Source organism: Gossypium hirsutum, chromosome A08 (genome assembly GCF_007990345.1).
Source record: "Gossypium hirsutum isolate 1008001.06 chromosome A08, Gossypium_hirsutum_v2.1, whole genome shotgun sequence".
Classification (NCBI taxonomy): Eukaryota; Viridiplantae; Streptophyta; class Magnoliopsida; order Malvales; family Malvaceae; genus Gossypium; species Gossypium hirsutum.
In genome coordinates this window covers 5091004-5111130 of record NC_053431.1, presented here as the reverse complement: position 1 = coordinate 5111130, position 20127 = coordinate 5091004, and the positions used below count along the sequence as shown (strand labels likewise).

General features: G+C 31.4%; 1 protein-coding gene across 1 annotated transcript; it reads left to right on the top strand.

Annotated features, from left to right (window-relative positions):
- The first annotated feature begins 18313 nt into the window (after positions 1-18313).
- On the top strand, positions 18314-19695 carry LOC107949398 (peroxidase 5). Its single transcript, XM_016884087.2, has 2 exons — positions 18314-18636; positions 18723-19695. Exons 1-2 carry the CDS (start codon positions 18418-18420, stop codon positions 19503-19505), a joined length of 1002 nt encoding a protein of 333 aa, XP_016739576.2. The 5' UTR covers positions 18314-18417; the 3' UTR covers positions 19506-19695.
- The last annotated feature ends 432 nt before the right edge of the window (positions 19696-20127 follow it).

The following is a 20127-nucleotide window of genomic DNA, read 5'->3' as shown; positions in this document are numbered from 1 at the left end:
ACCATTCTTTTCATCCATTCATTTTGTTTCACCAACAACTCCTTACAACTACAGTTGTTCATTTAAATATAAATCTTTATCTTCAATTATCTCAAGTTACACTGCTTTTGAATCTAAACATATTCTTGATGATTTATTTTAACCTCATAATTTCACTAGTATGGTATATAATCTTACCATCATTATTATTATTTTTATTTCATCAAAGCTAAATTCACTGTAAAAAAGATTGATAAGAGTATTGTATAGTGTTAGTGTGGTTAATTGCAACACACTTTGCAACTATATAAAGTACTATTTATTTTATTGACATGTATTAATTCGATTATTTTAATTATTTTCGTACATCTTTTTAAAGATATTATACATAATTTTTAATTAATAAAAAGATTCAATTAAAACTATCTCAAACGAGCTTAAATAGATACCTCACTTATGTCATACATATATATATTTATATATATTCAGCTCTGACCAAGCCTTTCAAAACGGTATTCTAAATTATTGCAACGAGAGTCATGGGTTTTCTCATATAGAACACCGCCTGCATATTCCTCTATTCTCCTACCCATATGGACGGTTTCTTGTTGTCTTTTCATTTTTGGCAGCTACTAAAACTGATGCATATCAGTAATTTGTTTTGACTTGTCCATCATCTTTGTGCTTCAAATCTATTATCTAATTATCAGAAAAATCAATTTCAAGTTTCTAAATTCTAATACTTCATTAGTATTTATACTTTTTCCGCTTGAATTATAATTATTTAAATATCTCACAATAATTAAATTCATAATTATTTAATTTGACTTATAAACACCTCTATATTAGAGGCAATGATGTAACTAAAATTTTAATTTATGAGCCAAAATTAATTTATAAATTTTTAAAAGGATTAGAATATAATTTTATTATTATATTATTTTATTATTTTAAAATTTTTAAAAAGATTAAACTTAAATTTTATCGTTTGGAGACTAAAATATAATCTTATTATTGTGTCAACTTATAATTCTGTTTAAAAAGAATTAAATGATATTTTACTTTTTTTGAGGGATAGAGCCCCTCCCTTCATACATGTTGTATTTCTATTGTTAAGGGGTGATTGTTTCGTGGAAAATAATTTATAAATATGTTTCTACATTTTTTATTTGTTTTATGGCAAACAATTTGGTCAACAAAAATAAACCTTTTTTTATTTGTAAGTAGACTTACTTATTTGGAAAGCATAAAAATTCCTTTATAAATAATTTTTTTATATAAAATTAATTTAATTGAAATTTAATACTATTATATTAATAATAATTTTTATCATAAATTTTAAAAATATTTAAAAATTTTAAATATTAAAATGCTGAATATTATTAAACATATATATTTAAATCTTTATATTCAATAATATAACCTTTCAAAAAATAATTATTAAAAGTAAAAAAACACTAAAAACCTTGATTCAATCGGTTAAACTATCAGCTCAATCATCGATTTAATTAGTTTTTTAGTCAGTTCAACCGATTCAAAACCATCTTCTGGACTAGTACCTCGACTAGTCCGTTCCGGTTCAAATAGCATTTTATATATAAGATTGATTATTATAAAATATTATCTTATTATAAAATAAATTTCAATTGTTAAAAGTAAATGTTACCATAATATTTGTGTTATGTTTGTTTCATTAAAAACAACTTTTAAATAATAATTTCAAGAAAATTTATCAAACAACAAAAAATATTTTATGCAAAATTATTCAAATACCAAAAAATAGTAAAAAACTTTTTAGAGAATAATATATTTTGCAAAAATTATTTTCATGAAAATGTTTTGAGTAAAACTCTTTTTTTAAATTGTATTTATCATATGTAATTGTATGATGTTAAACTTAAAATGGAAAGCTAGGAGAACTAGTTTTTATATGACTTAGGCAAGTTTAAATGGTATGGCAACTAGCTATTTCTAGTTGTCATGAGGCTAATTCTATTTCTAATCCAATTAAAAATACTCCTATCCATTCACACACATTATACAAAACTAACTTTTTATTTATTGATTATGCCTTACAACATTAGGTAAAATTTACAAGTGGGATTGAACAAGTATAGGAGAGATAATTACCTAGTGAGGGGTAGTTGAGAAGAGTATAGTTCCTAATGAAACAGTTACGATGAGAAAGCAATTTTTTTAAAAAATTGAATAAGCGGTGGAATGAGTTACATTATTAGTTTTTAGTTTAAATGATTTCATCATTTGTTTAATGATAATTAAATAAATAATTAATAGAAAGTATAAATTGGTTCAATCGATTCAATAGTCAATTTTTGCCTTAATTTTAGAGTTTTTATCGGTTTTAAACAGTTCATTCAGTGAATGATTCAATCTCTTTGTTTGAACCAATATAACAATTAATTTTCGATCCGACCCGATTCCAATAAACCTGTCTCCTTTTTTTGGGGGGTGAATGATGAAAGTAATTAATCCAAGAAAATAGCTAAAACTGCTACAAAGAACAAAAAACATTGTACAATAACTTTAAGCTATACGAACAAATTAACCAATGATACCTTAAGAAGCATAAAGTGAAGCATTAACAAGATCAGTTCTATTGATTGGTCTTCCTCCTAAGCGAGTCTGCACAATCTATTTAATATGTACCAAGACAACATAGCATCTTCAGTCAAGAAAGATGCACCAAAATATCTCTTGTTCCTCTGTCTCCATATCACATACAAATATGCAGTCCAAGCAAGATTGAGTATAGCAACAAGCAAGGACTTTCCTTTAAGTTTCAATATCACTCAAGCTAACTCTTACCTACAAGTTCCCACAGCCCTATAAATGGAGCAAAGGCACAAAATTGATTACCACACCTTCCTTGAAAAACTGATATAACAGCCCATTTTCAGTAAAATTGGAATAGTGGTTTTGGGACCACGAATTTGCTTTCGGAAGAAAAATTGTTTTTATATCATTTTATGGTCTATAGTATGATAGTAATGTCATATAAAAATTTCGTAAAGAAATTTTACCGATTACATGCTTAATTTGATAAAAGACCAAGTTGCACAAAGTGCAAAAGTTGAGTTCTAATAGCTAAAATGATTAAATAGCTATAGAATTCAAAATTTTAGGTCCTTATATGGAAAATAGACCATTAAAAATGCTTAGTGGTTGAGGATGATGATACATCCATGGAAAATAAAAAAAATAAAAGGATCAAATTGGAAAGTTAAATAATAAAATATGATAAATGATAAAATAAAAATAAAAATATCATCATTTATATCATCTTTCCCAAATTAAAAGCATGGAAACCCTAGCCATGGCAACCTAAGCTCAAGCCAACTTATTTTGCTTGATTAGGTTGGCAACCTAAGCTCAAGCCAACTTATTTTGCTTGATTAGGTAAGTATTCTTGCCCGTTCTTAATGATTTTTATATTTCCGAGATCGTAATAGCTTAATCTAGCTATCTCGGGGATTAATTTGCAAAGTTATCAAGGTACTAGGGTTTTTCCATGGATGACCATAGATGAGTTATGAAGTTTTATGGTAGAAAATAAAAGGTTGTTGATAGATAAACAACTTTTGTAAAGGGAATTTTGATGAAATTATGATTTAGGGACTAAATTAAAAAGATGTAAAATTCATGGAAATTTTTTGAATTTTATGAAATACATGGGCTATAAATTTTTCATGTAAAAATTGGCTAGGCTTGGAATAAGGATTAAATTGCACGAATTTCATTTTTCGAGCCTAGGGACGAAATCGTCATTAATTAAAAGTTTAAGGGCAAAATGATAATTTTTCCTAAGATGTGAATTGATTTGAAATGAACATGAATTAATGTTAAATTCATTTATATAGATTTGGATAGACCAAATTCGAAGTTAGAACGAGGAAAAGGGAAAATCTCAGATTAGTAGATTTTACTTATACGAACATTTGTTGAGGTAAGTTCGTGTAACTAAATTGTGTATATTTATATGCTTGAATTAAACATTGTGTATGTGAATTGTATAAATGCCAAATATAATAAATTGGTTACATATCTAACAAAGTCTGATAAGTATTAAATCCCATTTGAATAATGGAATTCGATGGATACAAGATTTCCTGATTGGTTGTAGTCCTGCATGTGTTGCAGACACACCACAGCTCCTACGAGCATCCTGTTATAAGCCCTCTCGAGCTTCCCGTTATATGGTTCCTATGAGCATCTTGATCGGTAGTGATCTTGCATGTGCTGCTGACTATCACAGCTCTTTATAAGCGTTCTGTTATATGATCGGTTGTGATCCTGCATATATTGCGGACACAAAAGCAACTCAATATGGCTCACTTGAACTTCCCAATATATGGCTATCTGAATCTCCTAATTAAAGGCTCTTCGTGTGCTTCTTGATTAAAAGTTCTTTGTGAACTTCCTGATCATGGCTCTTATGAGCTTCCTATTATATAGCCCAGATATGTTTCCTGATAAGCTCTTTGTGAGCTTCCCTATTAATTGCTCTTTGTGAGCTTCATGTGTTATGGCTTGAGAGAGGATTTCCTGATTATGTGCTTTAAAGAACTCTCCTGAATATGAATTGACAGATTTTTTATTTGTACACTTCGAGTGTACTACTTGTGTATCCATCAATGTTTTCAATGATTCAACGGGTAAAATCTTAACATGAGAAAACATAAACATGAAATGAATTAATACACGTATCTACCTGAAATACATGAAAATGATGATACATGATATATGGAAATACGAGATGATAATATATGAACATGAAATTTGTTTGATGAATATGTTCATCCATGATTATAGATTTGAACACCTTGAGTGTATTACCTGTGTGACACTGACATCTCAAATGATTTAATGTGTAACACCCTTAACTCATATCCGTCACCGGAATAGGATTACAAGGCATTACCAGACTTATACACTAGTACAAAACCGAGTCATAAATTTTCATTCCAAATAAAAACTTTTCAAATTTTACCATAAAGTCCTTAATATGGACCTACGGGTCCAATACATGCTTTAGAAGTGATTTGAAACTAAACCGGTAACTATGGAAAACTTTGAAAAATTTTGATTTAAGTTAGGGGCACATGCCCGTGTGGCCAGCCCGTGGACAGTTTTGACTTGCAATTTCTTAAGCATTAAAGGGACACACGGCCTGGGCACACGCCCATGTGGCTAGGCCGTGTGGTACACTAATTTTTCACCATTTTTAAGCCATTTTCACACGATTTTGACACATGACCATGCTTGAAAACCGTGTCCTTCACACGACCAAAACACACGGCTGTGTCTTTTGCCCGTGTACTATCCTAACTTCATATTTAAAGATGCAGGGGACACCCGATCATTTCACACGCCCATGGGCTTACCGTGTGTCACACACGGCCTAGACACACGCCCGTGTGTCTAACCATGTGGATGAAAATAGGCTGTTTTAGGCCACTTTTCTCACCCCAAACTTAACCATTTTCCTGTACCAAAATTTATATGCATCTACCAACCAATTCAACAAATTTCTAACATTAAAAACAACATATTTTTATATTAATCCACAACATACCAATCTTAAACATGCTCTACTTGTTACTCTAATGACTTGATTACAAACCAAAATATTAAGTTGTTATTTGGCCACAAAAGCTTATACATGTCATTATAACAAAATAGGTTTATCATTTTTACCAAATAAAGGGATTAATAGTGTGATGATAGCTCCGACCCAATTCCAACCTTCACGAGCTTTGAGCATTATAAAATAGGAAAAATAAACCTAGTAAGCATTAATGCTTAGAAAGTTCATATAACCAAACTACACTTACCATTCATGTTCATCAAGTAATTTATACATTAAGTAATATGTTCATTAACTTATTCAATTAGTAAAATAAGGCCTAAACACAATCATTCAACCAATTGATTAGTTTTCAAAAATACTAAAATGCATAGATGAGCTCATCATGCCATTTCTTTTTATATCACTATGTATATTATTACCGCTGAATTATTGAATTTCCGATGGACCTTTCCTTTTCCAGTTGTACACTTGAGGTGTACATTCCTTTCCAAGTGGTACACACAAAGTATACCTTTCATTTTCATATGGTATACACAAAGTATACCTAACCTTTCCAAATGTACACACAAAGTGTACATAACCTTTTCAAGTTGTACCATTTGGGTACACAAATCCTTTTCAAGTATTACTCTTTGGGTTTACATTCCTTTTCATAATGAGATCAAAATATTATCTTTTTGGAACAACCTTTACTGCAACATATGCAGGATCTTATATACACGGTAATCACTTGTCCAATCGGAAATCAATATTCAAACGGATTCATGTAATATTTCATCATTTACATGTAAATCACAAATCAACATTGGTTTATTACATGTACATACCAATTACAATTCATGATGCACATAATTCAACAATCAATTCAACAATTTACATGCTTAATTTAGTTATACGAACTTATCTTGACAATTGATCGTATCTACTAATCTGAAACTTTTTCTTTCCCTCGATCATTTTCTTTGTTCGACACTTCCGGATCTATATAAATAAATTTAATCATCAATTCTATGATTTTTACATTCAATCAAGCCCATTTCACATTTTAGGCAAAAGTACCATTTTGCCCCTAAACTTTTAATTAACTTCAATTTCGTCCCTAGGCTCGGAAATTGAAATTCATGCAATTTACTCCTTATTCCAAGCTTATTCAAAATTCCAACATAACTTTTACAGCACATGTATTTCATAAATTTTAGAATTTTTCCAATAATTTCACTATTTTGCAATTTAGTCCCTACACATGCTTTCACTAAAAATCACTTTGTAAAAGTGGTTTATCTATTAATAATCTTTCATTTTCTATCAAAAACTTTCAATTTACAGCATATTCATCCATGGGTAATTTTCTAAACTTTAATTTCTTTTAAATTTAATCCCTCAAATAAAGAGATTAATCTTTCCCGATATCAAAAATATAAAAATCACTAAAACGAGATATAGAACTTACCAATTCAAGCTTAAGAAATTTCCTTTCTCTCTCCTAGGGTTTCCATGTGTTTTATGGAGAAGATGATGATATAAAATAAGTTTTATACTATTTAATCTTTTATCATATATTAATCTATTCACTTTTCAATTTTTTCCTTGCATTTTTTTAATTTTCCATGGATGAATCACTAAAAATATCTACATGTTTTTCATCAATGGCCTAATTCCTATATAAGGACCTCACATTTTGAATTCTCTAGCTATATAATCCCTATGGTTATTAGTATACAACTTTAACATTTTATTCGATTCAGTCCTTTTTGCATTTAGACATATAATTGATAAAATTTTTCTATAAAAATTTTCATGAAATATTTTATGAAATTTAAATAATTTTATTTTTCGGACTCGGATTTGTGGTCCCGAAACCACTATTCCGATTTCACTGAAATTAGACTGTTACATAATGGGCAAAGTTTTGACATGAAATAATCTAAACTCGAGACGAATTATTATGAAAATGTTCTTGAAATACAAGGATATGATTTGTATATGTTATATAAATACATGATGTGAAAAATATATGTACATGGAAATCTAATTATTGTTAAGTCCATATATGTTTCTTAATATTTATATGAAATATATGACTAACAAGGGTGATGAAGATATGTGTTAGGGCTCGTGATCAAGTTGATTGGATGTGTCTTGTATGTTTATATTGAATTTAAATGAGTGGTAAGTTAATTACCATGTTATACGAACTTACTAAGCATTTCATTCTTACTCTGTTTTATTTTCCCCTGTTCTATTGTAATTCGGAGGCTCGTTAGATTGGATGCTTGGCGGGATCACTCACACTATCCATCAGCACATTTCGGTATATATATGGTAAATCAATTATGGTTATATTGGCATGTATAGGTTAATTGGCCAATATCGGCATATAAATACTTTAATTGTAACTAGCAATTGGAATGGCTTGTAATGGATATGTTTGGTATGTGTTTGAAATGGTTGATTGATAGAAATTATGTTGGCATATTGATGATTGAATTAAGTTAACATATTTGATAAGATATGCATATATGTGAACTTGGTAATTAAGTAAGTGTGTATACTTGATTATATGAGGTATTATATGATGTATAGGACTTAATTTTGAGTTGGGTTAAATAACCTATAATAGCTTGTGAATGTGTTAAAGTGTTGGTGTAGGAGGGTGAAAAAATGGGTTGAGAAATATGGCTTGAAAAATAACCTATTTTCATCCACACGGGTAGAGACACGGGCGTGTGTCTGAGCCGTGTGTGACACACAGCCTTGCACATGGGCGTGTGACCTAGCCGTGTGTCCCCTGCATCTTAAAAATTTCAAAACAGAATGCCTAGGTATTTACACACGGCCTAGCACATGGGCATGTGGCTTAGCCGTTTGACCCAAGTTAGAAAGTTACACGGCCTGAGACATGGGCATGTGACCCCTACACCTAGGAAAAATTTTGAGATTTTGCAAAAAATTCTCTAAGTACCTGATTTAGTCTTGACTCGTTTCTAATGCATGTTTTGGACCTCGAAGGTTCATATAAGGGACTTTATGTTTGATTTCTAACATGAATACTATATAAAATGAAATGTCTGTTTCTTTGATCTGTATATTTTGATAATGCTTCGTAACCCTATTCCGGCGACGGATACAGGTTAAGGGTGTTACAACTTCACTCAAAGAAAATGTAATCACATTTCTCTGCAGCATCCATACAAAAAAAGCAACAAGTATCAATCGAAACCCCAAAAGCAAGCAAGCAATCTCGGGTTGAGAGCCTATTAAGAATGACCATCCAAGTAATAAGAGAATGCTTAGGAATATATAAAGGGAACCATAGCAAACAGTGACATTCCACCTTCACACCATGAGTTCTAGTTGCTTCCCACGATTGAGAAGTACTCACTTTAGCATTAGCAAACTGTCGAGAAGTGGCAGCAACCAAAGGCTTAAACTTAAGCATCCTCCGCCGATTTCAACTACTCATTGAAGTAGGAGCCACATCCAAAAAACCCCTACCCTTTAACACTATCTCTTATTTTACAAAATTTAATTTTAAGGATATCAAATTATCAAAAATATCTTAAATGAGCATGTCTAATACTCTTTATAAAAGTTGATGAAATGTGTTTTTGTAATTCAACATCAATGTTCTAAGGTGGTCGAATTGACTATATTATCTGATTTTAGTTTAATTGATCTAATTCAACAATTGTTAAATAAAAATAAAAATTTATAAAAGAGATGAAATTTTAATAATCGGTTGAACTGTCAAAATTTTTGTTTTGATTTTCAATTTTTTATTAATTTATAGCAATTCACTTTATTTTTTATTATCACTAGTCAAACCATTAGTTTTTTATTCAATCGCTTCAACTGAATCCAATATGGATTTAACTACTTACCGTAAATGTTTGTTTGGTTCAAGGTAGTGAATCCTGCACCATAATATCTTGTTACATACTTGACCAAACATATTGCTTCCTCTAAAGATAGATTTAAAAGCTTAAATCTCATTAAAATGAATTTTTAAATGATAAGCTATAAAAGTAATATTTTAATCCATTCTTAATTCGTTTTTGGATGATTAATTATGCAAATTAGTGAATTTGATGCTCCTAATCCTTTAAATTCATGTTTCTATACTTATGAGAGCATTTGGGAGCGAAAGGAGCAAAAAAAGAGCCAAAATCAGACAAAAAGAATTATTTTCCAGATCCACACGACCTGGATAGTTCCATACAGGTTGGACACACGCCCGTGTGGCACACGACCTGGGCATTTCCACACGAGCTAGATATACGCTGTAACACCCTTTACCCGTATCCGATGCTACAACAGGGTACGAGGCATTACCGGACTTAAACTCAAACAAACACTCAAAACCTAGATATAAATTTCCACTCAAATTTAAAACTTTTCAAAAATATTCATATCGTCCCTTAAACAAGCCTACGAGGCCCAAAACATGCATTAGGATTGGTTTGGGACTAATCCGAGAACTTTAGAAAATTCCCCTACACTTAGAAAATTTTCACCAAAACAGGGGCCACACGCCCGTATGGCTTGGGACACACCCGTGTGGGTAGGTCGTGTGATCACACACGTCCGTGTCCCTAACCCTGTAACTCTCTGTTTATGACGTCATCAATAAATTGAAGTCACACGGCCAAGTCACACGCCCATGTGCTTAGGCCGTGTGGGCGATTTAATTTTCATAATTTTTCATAAAATAGATGCAGACTTCACACGCCCTGGGCACACGCCAATGTCCCTGGGCCGTGCTCTTCACACGGCTGAGACACACGGCCGTGTCTCTACCAGTGTGGCCAATTTAAAACGAAAATTTAAGATGCAGTGGACACACGGCCGGATCACACACCCATAGGGCAAGCCGTGTGTCACACACGGCCTAGACACACGCCTGTCTACCCGTGTGGACAAAAATAAGGCTATTTACCAAGCCATTTTACCACACTTACTTGCACCAACCTACACAACAACAAGCAACACAAATCCAAGTATATACATACAACCAATTTAGCCATAACCAAGTCAACCACACAGCAATTACATGTTACTCCCTATCACATACAACACCTTATACTTATCATCATAGACCATGTAAAATCCACATTCATGAAAGACATCTTCTTATGCATATATATACTTAACCAATATTAGCCAATTTCAATGGCCATTTACAAAATGAATTATCAAATAACATAAGCCAACACTTTTGGCCAAATCAACTATGACGCATAACAAAAAGACCAAGTCCCTATACATGCTATAACTCAAAATAATGTAATTATAAGTACCCAAAATGATAATTTGATAGTGTGAATGGATCTCCGACCGTCTTTAATCTCTGAGCTGGCTTGGTGACACTATAAGACAAGGGAAAAAGAAAGGGAAGTAAGCTTTAAAACTTAGTAAGTTCCTATACAAATAACAGGCATCATTAAACACACTTTAACATATACTTAACATGCAGTAAATTAACATAAATGTTATTGTAAATTTCATAATCAAGCTTAGCATATATGTTATTAATACCTTAACATCATAACTTACTCAATCAAACCATACCGTAGGTTCATCACATATCGAACTCATTAAGCATGAGTTTTATGTACATACCTATACCAAACTTGCAACTTGCCATAATCTTTCACAACATACCATAGTCTTTCACAACTTAAACTTTTCCGTTAAGTTTCTCGTTGAACCACTTGGAATACTAAAGGATATTCAAGAAATCTCACACACATAGTACCATACCAATGCCATATCCCAGATATGGTCTTACATGGGATCTCATATCGATGCCAATAGCTCAGCTATGGTCTTACACGAAGTCTCATATCGATGCCATATCCCAGATATGGTCTTACACGTAATCTCAACTAACCCTAATGCCATGGCATTTGTATCCTAACTATTCCTAAAGTTCAACTGGGATTTTCTCACTTGTCGAACTTTGTCGAATTCATTCAAAGAGTAAATCACAATTTATACAACAATAACACAATTAAAGCATAAATAATAATGCATTATTTACATACGAACTTTCCTCGGTACAAAAAATAGTAGAAAATGATCTAATTGTCAAACACCTTATTCTTTCCCCGATTAAAGTCCGAACTTCGTTTTTCTTGATCTATAATAGCAAATTTAGCTTATTTAATATTCACATTACTCAAATCAGCCCAAAAATCCTATTATGGAAAAAATTACACTTTTGCCCCCAAACTTTAACATATTTACATTTTTGTCCCTAGGCTCGTAAAATGAAATGCATTCAATTTCTTTGTTATTCAAGTCTAGCCGAACCATACACATACTCATATCAGCCCAAATTTTTCATCAAATCAGATTTTTACTACCCATTTTACATCTTTACAAATAGGTCCTTTTTATACATTTTCACTGAAAATCACTTAGTAAAAGTTGTTTATCACACCTTAAACATACAATATCTTCCATCAAACATCAAAATGCATGCATGTCACACATGGGTAAAATTTTAAACATGAACCCTACTTCAAAACAATGGTAGAAATGGAAAGATCAGGTGAATACGACTTCAAAAACGTAAAGAGCATTAAAAACGAAGACTAGGATGTACTTACAGTCAAGCTTGAAATTTGAAGAAAACTCTAGCTATGGTGTCTTGAGAATTTTGGCCAAGGTAAAAGAAGATGGACACAATTTTGGCTTTATTTTCCCTTTTTATTCTTTTATTAACCAAATAACCAAAATGCCCTTTTTCTCGAAACACAAAAATTCTCTTACCCCATGTCTATTTTTGTCCAACTTAAAGTAAAATGGTTAATTACTATCTAAGGACCTTCAATTTAAAATCTCATAGAAATTGGACACCTCTAGCATGTAGAACTCAACTTTTGCACTCGAACGAAATTTTCACGAAATCATTCCGTGCAACTGTAGACCATAAAATATAATAAAAATAGATTTTTTATGCCAAATTTTTGGTCTCAAAACCACTGTTCTAGCTGGCCCCAAAATTGGGCTGTTACACTTGCCCGTGTCGATTTCGCACCCTGTTTCTCAAATACGCGGAAAAACCCAATTTTTAAGTTTTCTAAGCATTCTAAAGTCTATAAATATCCATAAGAGGAAGACATAAGGGGGAAATCGAAGAAGATCAAAGAAAACACTTGAAGAATGCCATCAAAACCAACTAAGAAGCGGATCTCCATCAAGATTGAAGATCTCATTTTAATTTCTTTCGAAGTTTTATTGAGTTTCTTTATGTCTTGTGGCTTTTTTTACTTTGAGATATTTCTATTCAGGACTATGAACTAATTCCCTAGATACCTAGGGAGGATGAAACCTATGATAAATCATTTTATCTAATTTCTATTTTACGCTATAAATACTTAATTCTTGTTCTCAATTATGTATCGTTATTTCTTGTTTTAATATTTCTGGGATATTATTTCATGTTTAATGTGCTTATTTTAGTGGAGAAAAAGTCCCTATTTAAGAGTAGATCTAGCATAATTGAGTAAAGTTGCATGCAATCCTAGAAATAGGATGATATAAATCTACCGGGCTAGAGTCAAATCTAATAGGAGAATCCATAGATCGAGATATTTCAATTAATCAACCTAGAGTTAGTTGTTCTTACTCTCGAAAGAGATATTAACCTAATTTAGAGATTTCTACGGATCAAGTAACAAGTGAATAAATCATCTAATTCAGATTCATAATAATAGGTGAAGTCTTGGTGGATTCTTTCTTGGATATTATCTATTTCATTGGTTAATATTCGTTTATTTCCTTGATTTATTATTTGTTGCGTTCCTAGTAAATTAGTTTAGTAAATTTAGATTAAAAATAATCACTCCAATTTGTCGGCTAAATAATAACAAAACGATAATTACTAGTACTTTTAGTCCTCATGGATATGATATTCTCTACTCACCATAGCTATACTATTGTTCGATACGTGCGCTTGCCTTTATCGTATTTATAATTAGTTTTGTAACCATCATTAAATAAGAGATAAATATTAAAATTATACATGAGCTTTGATTTAATATTTAATTTTATACATGAATTTTGATTTTGTGCAATTATAATCATTAAATTTTGATTTTGGTTCAAATGTATATATAAAACTTTTGTTTTGATTCAATTGTACACATTTAAAGAAATGAATACATCAATTTATTTTTATATTGGATAAATATAAGTATTTGTGAATGTAACATGTAAACATAAAATGATATTTTGTCGATAATGATGTTAGTCATTTATGAAAAATAAATCAAATAAAAAAGTCATGAATAAAATTACACATTGGATCAAACACAAAATTTTGACGGTTCATTCGATTATTAAATTTCATCTCTTCTATAAATTTTTATTTTTATCTAACAATTTTTGAATCAGACCGATTAAACTAAAATCCGATAGTATAATCGCTTTGACCACCATAGAACATTGATATTGAATTACAAAGCCACCTTTCACCAACTTTTATAAAGAGTATTAGGCATGCTCATTCAAGATAATTTTATAATTTAAGATCCATGAGATTAAATTTTGTAAAATAAGAGACGATGTTGTTGAAATCTTGTCTGATCGAAAATCAATCGCTATATCGATTCGAACAAAGGGATTGAATTGTTCACTAAATAAACTTTGAAAATCAATAAAAACTCTAAATTTGAGGTAAATTTTGATAATTGAATCAATTGAACCAATTTATAATTTCTATTAATTATTTATGATTTTTAAATTATTTATTTAATTATCATTAGACTAATGATCAAGTCAATTTTTGGAGAATTTTGTGTTTACGTTTTGAGGTTTCTTTGTTTTCAGGTTTCGGAGTTTGGTTTTTATCTCCATCTTTTGTACTCTTCGTTCTTTTTTCATTATAGTAAAATTATCTTTGCCCATGAGTTTTTATCCTCTTTGGAAGGAGTCTTCCACGTTAAATTTGTGTGTTCAATTTTTCAATTTCTTCTACTATTTTTTTTGCTTGTTCGTTGCTTAATTGAGTTGATCCCCAACAAGTGATATTACAGCTAGTTCGATTTTTGCTAATTAGCCCGTTCAAAAATGGCAACAACAATATTTGCCATTGGGAAGTTCGACAGTGTCACAAATTTCAATCTATGGCAAGTTCTGATGATGACAATTCTAGTTCAGACCGGCCTGAAAAAGGTTGTTATCGGGAAAAAGCTTGGGAATCTAAATCGGGAAAAATGGGAAGAGCTTGATGAAAAAGCATTGTCTATAATCCAGTTGTGCCTTGTGAATAGGGTATTGCAGGAGGTATTGATGGAGAAAAGCTCATTCACCTTTTGGAAAAAGTTAGAAACTCTTTATGCGACTAAGTCTTTGGCTAACCGTTCAGTGTTGAAACAACGTCTATTTACATTTCGCATGAAAGAATGTGAGCTTCTTAGAGATCACATTAGTCAATTTATTACTCTTTTTAATGATTTAAATAATGTTGAGTTTAAGACTGATGATGAAGATCAGGCTACGGTATTATTGTGCTCTTTACCCTCTTTATACAATTCTTTCAAGGGGACCCTAATTTATGGCAGAGACAAACTCTCGTTCGAGATATGAAGAGTCATTTGTTGAGTAAAGACAAACTCAACAATGAGTTTGGTTCGAATAGCAAGGAAGATAGGCAAGCTTTCATTTTGGTAGCATCGAAGAAGTGAGACAAAATGTGTCGCTATTGTAAGAAGTTAGGTCACGTCAGAGTAGATTATTTATAAACTGCAAAATAAAAAGGGTTGTTGAGAGTAACGAGGAAGATGTAGTTGGTGCTAATTTGACCGATGAAAGTGATGATCATTTCTTGTTAGTGTCAACGAGCGATAGCTTTGAGCTTACGTCTGAGTGGATCCTAGATTCGGGACATTCTTTCCTCATGTTTCCCAACAGAGAATGGTTCTACACATACAGTTCGGTTGCAAGTGGAGTTGTGCGCATGGAAAACGATCCATCCAGTAAGGTAATCAGTCTTGGTACTGTTAAAATTAGGAAGCACGATGGGACGATTAGGACATTCTCAGATGTCAGGTATGTACCTAATTTACGAAAGAATTTTATCTCATTGAGTATTTTAAATTGGAAAGGTTACAGAATCAATATCAAGTCGAGCAGCATTAAGGTGTCTCATAGGGCTCTCATTTTGTTAAAAGGAAAAAGGATCGGCAATCTTTATATTCTTGAAGGTTCTACAATGACTGGTGAAACCGAATGTCCCATGTTTGTTACGGAGTCAAAGCCAACTCGTTTAGAGCGGAGGCAACTTGGTCATAGGAGGGAAAAATGCATGACCGTTTCATTGAAAAGAGGTTATCTTTTGGATGCAAGTTTTGAAAAGTTAAAACTCTATGTTTGTGAAAATCAGACCTAGGTTAGTTTTGATTTAGTAATGCACAAGTCAAAGGCTAGAAGTCTTCTATCTTCTAAGCACAGATTAAACTCAGTTAATTTCCTGCATAGTTCAAGATAGGCCCATGGCGGGTTTGACAAAGATGGTGTTGTGAAAATACGAGTACAGGTGGAGATTTGTTGAGTATGCCATGTATTTCAGTCAAATTTGAAAGATAATCTCCTAGTTAAACTATGTTTATTTGTTTCAGTCAAACTCTGATTAGTTTAGATTATTTTATTATTATTTGACCTACGAATTTAGCCTATAAATATGCTCTTTTACAAAAACACACCCATCAAATATTAGAACTCATAACACTTTTGGAGAATTTTGTGTTTATATTTTGAGGGTTCTTTATTTTCGGGTTTAGTTTTTATCTCCATCTTTTGTACTCTTCATTCTTTTTCCATTATAGTAAAATTATCTTTGCTTATGTTTTTTTATTCTCTTTGGATGAGTTTTTCCACGTTAAATTTATTTGTTTAATTTCTCAATTTCTTCCACTATATTTTTACTTATTCGTTACTTAATTGAATTGATCTCTAACATCAATTGAATTGAAAACTAACAATTTAAGAGATTCAATTTTAAAAAAAACTACTTTCGTGAAAACCACTTGTGACTGTAATTGTTTCATTAGCACATATATTTTTCTCTAGTACCTCTCACTATATTTAAATTTTTAATGGTAATTATCTCTCCTATATTTGGACAATCCCACTTGTAAGTTGTACCTAATGTTGTAAGAATTATCATTAAATAAAATTTGGTTTTGGATAATGTGTGTGAATGGATAGGAGTACTTCAATTGGATTTGAGATAAAATTGGCGTATTGACAACTAGAAATAGCTAGTTGCCATAGCATTTAAAACTTGCCAAAGTCATATAAAAACTATTACTTATCTAGGACAAGTTGAAATTCCTAGGTATTCGTTTTTTAACATTATACAATTACATAAAATAAATATAATATAAAAAGAAACTTAAGCTTCATTAAAAATATTTTTTTTAAATGGATTGATTCTTTAATAAATTGATTTTTTTTTGTGTTTGAATAATTTTACATAAAATATTTTTTATTATTGTTTAAAAATTGTCGTAGTGAAACAAACACAACATAAATATATTTGTTACAAAATATTATAGTAACATTTACTTTTTGACAATTGAAATTTATTTTATAATAAGATAATATTTTATAATCATCTATATCATATATACAATGTTATTTGAATCGGATTGGACTAGTCGGTTGGATTGGGGTACCGATTTGGAAGATGGTTTTGAATTGGTTAGATCGGGAACCGGTACAAATCGATTAAACGGACTAAAAAACAGTTTGAATCAACGATTGAACCATTGAACCGACAATCGAACCAATTGAATTAGGGTTTTCAATTTTTTTTAGTTTGTAATACTTTTTTAATTGGACCAGTGAATCGGTGACTTAACCAGTTTGACCACCAGTCCGGTTTAAAAAACATTGCATATACAACCTTAATTATAAACAATACCTAATTAAAACTTAATTTAGATTACATATACGAGAGTGCATAGTGACGCATTAGAGTTGGAAGGGATAATGAACCTAAACTTGATTTAAGCAAATACTCATATTTATATATATAATTAAAATATTTATATTATATACTATAAAACATTTATTATTAAATATTTATAAATTGTAATATAAATTTATGATTAAATTATTAATATCAATATTTTTCAATATTAAAAATATTATTTAAAATTTTTATTGTTAAATTTTATTATTAAAATAAAATTTTAATATTAATTAATTATATTTTGGTTCTCAAATGATAAAATTTGAGTTTAATCTCTTTAAAAATTGTAAAATAATAATTTAATATAATTATAAATTTGTATTTTGATTTTTTTTTTAAATTTATAAATCAATTTTGGTCCCTAAATTAAAATTTTGGTTATGTCACTTTCTCTAATGTAAAGGTGTTCGTGAATAAATTAAATAATTATAGATTTAATTATTTTACTTAATAAAACAACTATTTTAAACTATTAAATATGAGTAGAATATTTAACAAATAAGAACAATTGTAATTTAAGGAGGAAAAATGTAAATATTAAAAAATAAAGAAGAAAATCGACAAATCAAAACAAAGAAACTGCTGCATGCCTCTAAATGGTTCAAAACAAAGGAACACCTCAACCTCAAGCTATGCTTTCAAGCCTACAGCTAAAACTACACACGTTTTTGGTTCCAACAAGTAATCACCACCAACTCCTCCTCTGGCCATGTATATATACTCCATCCAACATCTCCACTCTCATAATCTTTCAATTCCAACTGCACAAACCACCATATTCTGATCCTCAACCCTTTCCAATTAATTTAGAAGTTTTTCTTCTGCTATATTATATATATCAGACACAATGACTTTGCTGTGCTCGAAATTTCACATTGTTGCCTTGTTCTCCTTCATGCTTGGCTGCTCAATTGTGGCTTCTGAATCTTTGAAGGTGGGCTTCTATACACGAACTTGTCCATTTGCAGAGACCATTGTAAGAAAAGCTGTAAACAAAGCGGTTTCACTTAATCCTGGCATAGGTGCTGGTCTCATCCGAATGTATTTCCATGACTGCTTCGTCAGGGTATGTATATGTTCATTTTCTTAATAATTTATAGATTGATTCATCGTGTTTCCTCCTCTAACTCCACTTTTTGCATGCAAATTCAGGGTTGTGATGCTTCTGTCCTTCTAAGATCTGTGCCCGGAAACCCCCCAGCAGAGATGGATCACCCTGCTAATAACCCTAGTTTGCGAGGTTTCGAGGTGATTGATGAGGCCAAAGCCCAAATCGAGGCACAATGTCCAGGAACCGTGTCTTGTGCAGACATAATCGCATTCGCTGCCCGTGACAGTGCCTACGAAGCTGGAGGGATTTATTACGCCATTCCTGCCGGCCGCAGGGATGGCCGTGTCTCTATTAGCGACGAAGTACCACAAAACCTGCCCCCGCCGTTCTTCAATGCGCAACAAATTGCTCAACTTTTCGCAAGGAAAGGAATGTCAGTGGATGAGATGGTGACATTATCAGGGGCACACTCCATTGGTGTCTCGCATTGCTCTTCCTTTTCCAACCGGCTCTACTCTTTTAACGCCACTCATGCTCAAGACCCTTCTCTTGATCCTAACTACGCTGCCTTTTTGAAAACCAAGTGCCCACCCCCGACATCTGCGGCTGGTGCTGGAGGGGATCCAACAGTGCCACTTGAAAGTGTCACACCCAATCGCCTGGACAACAAGTACTACATTGAAATGACGCGTCGTCGTGGTTTGCTCACCTCCGACCAGACATTGATGGACAGTTCCTTGACCTCCGCGTTGGTGTTGAACAATGTGAGGCGCGGTGAAGCATGGGCTAAAAAGTTCGGCAACGCAATGGTGCATATGGGTTCCCTTGATGTTCTCACTGGACAACAAGGTGAAATCAGGAGAAATTGCAGTGTGGCCAACTGATATGTTACTTTTGTGCGAATAGGGCAAAAAAAAATTATTATACTAGAAAATAAAAGAAAATAAAATAAATAGAGAGTTTACTCTTATATATGTCCATCCATATCAATTAATTGGTAGAGTAGATACTCATACAAAATAATCATATGCTTGTAACCAGCTTTGAACTGGTGACATGAGGATTTTCAATCCATTACTGACCTCTCGTAATACTAAATGATTTGGGTATATGTGAATTAAAAATAAAAACAAAAAAATATTAAATTAAAAGTATCCAACATAAATTTCTTGGATCTTAAAAAGGAAGACTTTCTAAATTTCTATATGAGTAATTATATGGATTATAAATCTTTCAAATATGTATTCTTTGTTCAAGAGATTTCTACGTATATCAAAGGGCTAGTAAGGGCTCCGGTCCCTTAAAATGAAATTTTTTTCATTTAAGCTCTTTGAAATTTTTAAAATTTTAAATTAGTAAAGATAAAATTATACTTTGGTTCCCCCTAAAAATAAAAAATAATTTGATTTAATCATTTAAAAATTATAAAGATAGAGACTATTAAAATAGTGAAATTGCATTTTTACTATTGTAAAAATTACAGTTAAATTTTGGCCCCCCAAAAAA